Source organism: Oculina patagonica, chromosome 13 (genome assembly GCF_052425735.1).
Source record: "Oculina patagonica isolate OP01 chromosome 13, crgOcupat, whole genome shotgun sequence".
NCBI lineage: Eukaryota > Metazoa > Cnidaria > Anthozoa > Scleractinia > Oculinidae > Oculina > Oculina patagonica.
The window spans coordinates 23729632-23737257 of NC_135770.1; the positions used below are offsets into that span (position 1 = coordinate 23729632).

At 37.7% G+C, this 7626-nt stretch overlaps 1 protein-coding gene across 1 annotated transcript; it reads left to right on the forward strand.

Annotated features, from left to right (window-relative positions):
* Window positions 1–4129: 4129 nt before the first annotated feature.
* LOC144636440 (histamine H2 receptor-like) lies at window positions 4130–5389 on the forward strand. The gene has a single exon (XM_078495652.1). It carries the CDS (start codon window positions 4195–4197, stop codon window positions 5170–5172), a length of 978 nt encoding a protein of 325 aa, XP_078351778.1. The 5' UTR covers window positions 4130–4194; the 3' UTR covers window positions 5173–5389.
* Window positions 5390–7626: the final 2237 nt, after the last annotated feature.

The following is a 7626-nucleotide window of genomic DNA, read 5'->3' on the forward strand; positions in this document are numbered from 1 at the left end:
TTGTACTGTAAATCACTACAATAAAGTTTTAAGAATAAAGTTACAAGTAAAAGTAACAAATACAAATTAAAAAGCTACAAACAGTAACAGTTCACCCAAAATAACTAAAAAGCTAAACTGGTTGGATGACCTTCATTTATAGCGACCTTCAGATTGAACTACGAGTACGAGATTGAGTACAAGTACGAGTTTTCAAACCAAATTCGTGTGTCTCCTATAATCACTTATCACACCAACTTACCCCTAACGTTTATTTATGTGTTAGTCAGCAACAGGGAAGAGTTATAGTTTGGGGGATATAATTGTGTTGAAATTCCAAAGTCGCACTCGTACTCGTTCTCGTACTCGTAGTCAAATCTGAAGGTCGCTATTATAACCTGTGGTCTCCTCCTCCTCTGGTTTTCTTGAGGACTGGTGGGCTGTTGCACACATTTTAGTACAAGTATTATTTGTTGCTCTAAACCAACGGACTAGCCTCTGGAATTAAATATCGCCAGTCTTTGATTTTAACTTCAGTAAAGACGACGTGATTCTACAGGTCAGTTTCCTGAGAAAACGAGCAAAATGGCGTCGTAAGCCGTAAAAACTGAGATTAATTGTCATAAAGCTGTCAACAAATTGTTCAACGTTTCTCAAAAAGCTGCTAGAAATGTAACCTAATTTCGCCCATAAGTTGCCCAGAAAACAGAGAAAGTTGCTCGTTTATTATGTCATTTGCTTTAAAATAAGAATATTTTTATTGCCTTGTGAAAGTAAAACCCCAATAACTAACATGTAAATATAGCAACTAGAGTGATTTACAAGGTTTTTTTTTACTGGGAAAATCAACTCTATACCCTGTAAAAGATAGGAAACCTTTCACATGCGAAGAAAGCGATCGATGACGCCACGTTTCTTAACCAGCTGTTAAGGAGTTTGCAATGTTTTAATACTGAATGAGCCGACATTCGTCGATATTAACGCGAACAATCTTCGGATCTGTTTTGTTTTCTGCTTTATAGCCAATTCAAAGAATCTTGCGTTTTGCAGCACGCAGCAGCCTTCAGCTGTCCTTGATGTCATCGCATAAAATAAACCTTAAAAATATAGCTTCATCAAAAATCAAAACCAATAGCAATGTTCCATTTGTCACCAAAAATAAATAGTACGTGACAAATCTTGATATTTGGTCTTTAATTATAAGAAAACTATTTTATTTTTTTCCAAGAGGGCACGGTAACGAATCCTGCAATCTGATTGGTTATTAGCGCGGGCAAGATTCTCCTATATCTGCCCACGGGCCACGGTAACGCTTTCGTGAGTTTCATTTCGCGGCGAGACGAACGAACCCATGACAGTTTTGCTCTCCAAAATGATTTAAATCGATGTAGTTGCTCACCAACCGTTGTAAATTTGAAAGGGAAAATTAGCAGTGGAATTAAAGGCCTTGAAGTTCTCCAAAAGGCGAGTATTTATTCTCTTTAGTGACAAAATGAAGTTATAGTTTTATGGCCGTGGTTTGCCGATCGTTGTTTGTGCATTCGCACTGATTTTCACGCCATTGCGGTTAACTGCAAGTCGCCGGTTTACAGACTCGATTTATCCTTTCAAACACCTTGCTTCTCTGCTACTTTTCTCCAAAACCGAATACTGCTTATCGCCATTCAAGAAAATGAGATGCTTTATTAAAAAACAGTCAAATTAATTCTCGCAATATTGTGCCGTCACTGTGCAGGCGACCAAACTACACATTTCAGCTTCATTCAGTTTCACTTTCGCAAACTTTTTGTCAAAACAGAATACTGTGGGAATCAACACAGAGGTTTTTGACTCGTTAAATACAAATGTAAATAGCTAAGTGCTTTCCAGTCCGAAAAGTAAGTTTAATTAACTAAAGAACTCACAAGCCGAAATGGAGTTAAAAGTGTTTCGCAACTCGCTGATTGCTCTGTTCTACATTGTGCTTTTCTATTATTTCAGATGCTTTTTTCTTTTTTTTTTTTCAGATAAAATTTTCCTTGAGTACTGTTCATTTTAGTGAATTTATTTTGTTTGGCAGTAAGCTCTTATAGCAAACAGATCATTATTTACTCTTGCCGTAGCCTGATTTATGGCGATCGACTCAACATTGGATGCGCGCGTATATAAATACAAACACATTTGGCAAGAAAGTCTGTCTTTGTAGGTTTTTTAGGTGTTTTTTAATCAAACACATAAAAAGTAGGATAAAAATAAATAAGTTATTTACCGGCTTAGGGTCGGTCCGTATAGTGAAAAACTGTGACCTCGGCCTTGAAAATGCTGCCCTCGGCCTGCGGCCTCGGGCAGCATTTTCAAGACCTCGGTCACAGTTTTTCACTATACGGACCTCCCAGCCGGCAAATAACATATATATATTCATTGCCGTTTATTGAATTTTTAAAAAGTTAAAAATGTGCTTTTTATCAACTATTGTTTGATAAGGCTTTTTTATCTCTACAAACTTGGCAACACTGCTGAACTTTAAAGTATCAACTCTTATCTATTTTATGCTAACACCTTGAATTTAACGGCATTGGATGTGATTATATACAATAGCACATCTATTGATAAGTCTCGTACGTATTTTACTAGGTTTGACATGTTGCTATGACGCCTTGCCACTAGTGACTCCTTTGAGTCCATCTGAATACATACAAATTTTTCTATACTAAAATATATTTTTATAACATTATTCAGGGTAGTAGGTCAAATGAGAGTGCGAAAATCACTTAGATTTTTTTTTCTCTTCATCTTCTTTCCATCTAAGTATTTGGATGGAGCTAAAAAAGTCAAGTTACGCTTAATACAATATAAAATTATAGCCAATTCTTAGAGTCGTGCGTTTCGGCAGTGTACAACAGCCTTCAGCTGTTCTTGATGTCATCACAAACGATCGTTAAAAAATGGCTTCGTTAATAATTGAAAACTATAGTAATGATCTATTTCTCACCGAAAGTAAATAGTACATAACAAATTTTTATTTTTGATCTTAAATTTAAAAAAAAAACTATACACTGCCGTTTATTGAATATTAAAGTTAAAAATGTGCTTTTTATGGGATGTTTTGTTTGGTAAGGGTTATAAAACTCTTAAGACTGGCAACAATACTTAACATTAAAAGATCAGCCCATATTTAATTTATGCTAACAACCTTGAATTTTACGCATAGGATTTGATTATCTACAATGGCATATCTAATGAGAAGTTTCCCACGTATTTTTGGTTGATATGCCGCTATGACGCCTTGCCACTAGTAACTCCTTGGAGTCCATCTGAATACATACAAAATTTTCTGTACTAACATATATTTTTTACAACAGTAATCAGAGTCGATTGACACAAAATTCCGTGTAAAAGAGACAAATGTTATACCCCAGTGTCACCTTTCTTTTTGCCTCTCCGGTTTTTTTTTTTTTTTTTTCATTGCTTTTATTTTTTTTATTTTCCGAACTTTAAGTAGGCGTGCTGTGTTTTCATTGAACTAGCCACAGAGAGTGACGTCATAGATTTGCATTTGAAGGAAATATAGTGACCCCGCTTGACTGTATATTTTTTTCCGATTTGAAAAGGCAATTAGTTTTTTATCCTCGCCAAAACATTGCTGAAATTTTACGGATAATTATTTTTGAGATTAAAAGCGCCGATTTATTTTTAAGTCAATAACTTTGTATAACCAACAACAATCGCGGGCTTTATCAGCTAAATTTAACATTCTCGTTAGCGTGTTTTGTCGCATGCCTAATACAATTATTGTCATGTCCTGGGGCTATTGACTATATTTCCCTATAGGTTTGTTTTTAGATTGTGGCGTTGTGCGAAAACGAATTTTTATATTTCCTCATTTAATTTGTTTTTATTGATGTGATATCTGTCGCTGTTTGTTGAAAAAAAAGCTGGCTTGATGACCAAACAATTTGATGCTCACATTGCTTTCATGTTGTGGCAGCACCAATTGTTTTAAACCGCATCACTCATAATGACACGATTGGAGATTTCCCACGCGATCCGGAGTCAATTTCCATGAGAAAGAAGTACATGACGTAAAACGACAAGAACTACACCTGCCTAAGGCATTGTTTGTCTGTGATGTCAGTCGATCGAATGCGTTAAAACCGTTTTAGCCGAATTGGTATTATAGCCGTTGAGAGAGTGATCTTGGACTTCACGCATCATATCAACAAGAACTTTATCGAGATGGCTAATACAAGTTTAGGAAATAGCACTGAATGGAGTGATCACAAAAACCTTTCGTGCTTCCACCTCACTCGATTTCTTGTTTATTCTCAAGATTCGATAAGAATTACTTTTATCATAAATTGTACGTTGAATGGCATTTTGTCCGTCATAGCCATTGTCGGCAATACATCCATCCTCTGGGCGTTAACAAGATGCTCTTCCACGCTTCGCGCTCCGTCAAGGGCTCTTCTTTTCAGCCTAGCCCTGTCAGATCTTGCCGTTGGTGCTCTCGTACAGCCGTTTTATGTCATATACAAAGCTGCTGAGATCAACAATAACTTTCGTCTGTTCTGTGTCGCTGGAATTGGTTTTCACTTGTCTGCTAATGTGTTCTCTGCCGTTTCTTTCTTAACTGTAACTGCCATATCCTTGGATAGGCTGTTGGCATTGCATCTGCAGAAGGCTTACAACGCGACAATTTCTCTGAAGCGCGTCAAAATTGTATTGTTCCTTTTGTGGTCTTCAACAAGCCTATGGGTGCTCACATGGCTCATAAACATTAAGATTTATCAAATCTTTAACATCACCATTGTATGCGTGTGTCTTGTTACATGCGCATCGGCTTACATAACGCTTCAGATTCGCCTTCGCAAGCTTCAGACTGTGATCTCATCTCGGTTACAGAATCAAGACAGCGAGCCGCAAGTTAGTGTACAAGTCAATGTATACACACCGCATCTACAGCTGTACCGAAGATCCGTGACAACCATGTTTTACATCTACAATTTGTTAATTCTCTGCTATGCCCCTTACTTAGCAATGTTTATTATTGTAGAAGTCACGGGTAGAGATTCCACAAAAATTGCCGCCTTGAGTTTCTCAATTACAATTTTGTTCGCCAACGCGTCCATAAATCCGTTTCTTTATTGTTGGCGAATTCAAGAAATTCGTCAGGAAATTTTAACCGCAGCGTCAAGAATTTCCCGTTGTAAATAGCACTTTTATACATATCAGATGGCTGTTTAACGAAGAGTATTATCAAAGACAGAGATAAGATCTTAATATTTGTTAAACATGTATAACATAAAAACACTAGTTTAAGGTAATATTTATATTTTAATTAACGTCATGCAAGGTTTGAGAGTTATTATCTACCATCGCCGTACACTAACAGCAGGCTATTTTCTCACCTTGAAATAAACGTGAATATTCATTTCCAGTTCATTATCAGTGTATTCTTTTATTTGTACTTAGCTAACGATTATAAAGATATAGAATATTTCACGGCAAATTTTGTTTCTCGTGCATGTGATTTCGGTTAGCAGAGTGATAATATATAGTTGTCAAGCTTTGCTGTTAAAATTTCAAAGCTAAATTTCTGCTTAATAATCCTTACCTAAATATTCATTCTGTAAGTAAGATTCCGAGACACTATGTCGTCCTTATATCTATAATTTACTTTATATAATATTGATATACATATATCTTTTTAGCAGTTTAGTGTGACGTATCTAACTTTGCCTATTGTTATGGTTAGGATTTTTCAAGACAATGACGCTTTTGTTATCCCCCCTTGGGGATTTAGATGTTGGGTGACGCGAACCTAGACTCGGGTTAAGTCGGATCTAGTCGGCAAATTTTTCGATGATGACATTTTTTTTCCCCATGGGAGACCACTAGGGAAAACACAGTTAGACTAACAGGGGGAGAGTAAAATAATGATGGTTACGTCAACGACATAATGACTTGCGCGCACTACTCGCGGCAGCACGTGTGATAATACGTTGATTGGAGATTCACGCAGGTTGAATTAAACGACGCGACAACATTTGAGCAGAAGATTTCACTTTCCGGCCGACCGGCAGAAGGATCTAAACACTTCTTTTCAAAAATATTCCAGTTGATTTAAAACTAAGTCGTAATTTTCACTCGCACTCACGTTCAGAACTCCAATCCAGAACAAAGATAATAACCTGCGAGTGTGGCTAGTAAAAGATTTATTAAATCAAAGATAACGATTTTTGACAGAGAAGTAGTTTGTAGGCTCGTTTACACGATCGCAAGTGAAAACTAGTGTCGAATTTATCGATGCGATATCGATGAGCAGTTTCGAAATATACTTGCGATTTCAATGGCGAGCTCGCGGATTGCGCCGGACGAAAGTTTTTCTGGATGCGCGTCAAACTGTTCGAATAAAAATAGCTTCACGGTGTAAACGAGCTTTAACTTAAGCCTGCTTTTCACTACCGACGCAAGCACAAGCGCAAGTAAGAGAAATGGAAAAAATGGCCCTTGTTTTGCTGTCCGCAAGCACAAGCATCGAAATTCAATCACGGTGAAATACAAAGAGCTGTTATCCTTGCGCTTGTGCTCGCGTTTCTAGTAGTAGCTTCTAGTGAAAACCAGGCTTTGATTGTTTGTAAAGATATTTGAGAAAAAACTCTTAAATTAACAGACGTCATGTTTGAAATTCTAATGTTAAAACGCGAATTGCGCCATACAAAAAACAAACGGCTAGCGCGCGCACTACGAGCGCGCGTGCAGAGATGCCCTCGAAAATTACAAGCTACCGTACGCTACTTATATTTATGCAAAATCTACAGCAAAACAAAAAAACAAACAAACTAAACATGAAAGTTTAAAAACGAAAAAATGAATAAAATGTTCCTTAAGGCTCAGGAACAGGAGGCAACGGTCCCAATCGCTCGCGCAACGGTATGTCAGCTTGTTCTTGACCGTTTGAGCGACCCCTGAACCTGAGCCAGAAAAAGTAAATTATAAAAACGAAAAAAGGCATTAAAACAACATTAATAATTAAACCGAACGCAATTGACAAATAAGAAATGAGTGTTGGAACAAAGTCGCTAATAAAAAAAATAAATCTTGAGGAGTGACTGGGTGGCGTGGTGGGTGATCTTGTGGCGTGATTTTGTGGCGTGTTGGATGTTGGTCGCGGCGTGGTGGATGTGGTCGATGAAATGACTTGTGGCGTGGTGGATGTGGTGGTGATCGGTGTGCGGCTGGATGATTTTGGCGTGGTGGGTGATGGCGTAGAGGATGGTGGCTTTAAACAAAGTTGAGGTGGTTCAGGAAAAAGGGTGCAGTTAAGATGTGCTGGCAAGTCCATTTTAGCTAAAACATAATACTTAAAACAGTGCGAATAAACATGGAGGCAAACAGAACGGCATGGCAGAAGTGGTGGTAGATCGATGTGGCTGGTGCAGAACTGAAAATGTGCGGTGCAAACAAAAAGATGACTGAGTGAAGAACATTGAAGTTTAAATAAAAGTCGAAAATCGTGGACCAGCTCCTCCGTCAAAGTTTGCTGTTGTTGCAGACTGTGCGGCGTATGATAGGTTTTGTTTTGTCCAAGAGCATTTCTGCAAATGTCCACTTGCACTTCGCTGCATTCAGGCTTGGTTTTTTTGCGACCTTCTTCAGCAACAGCGC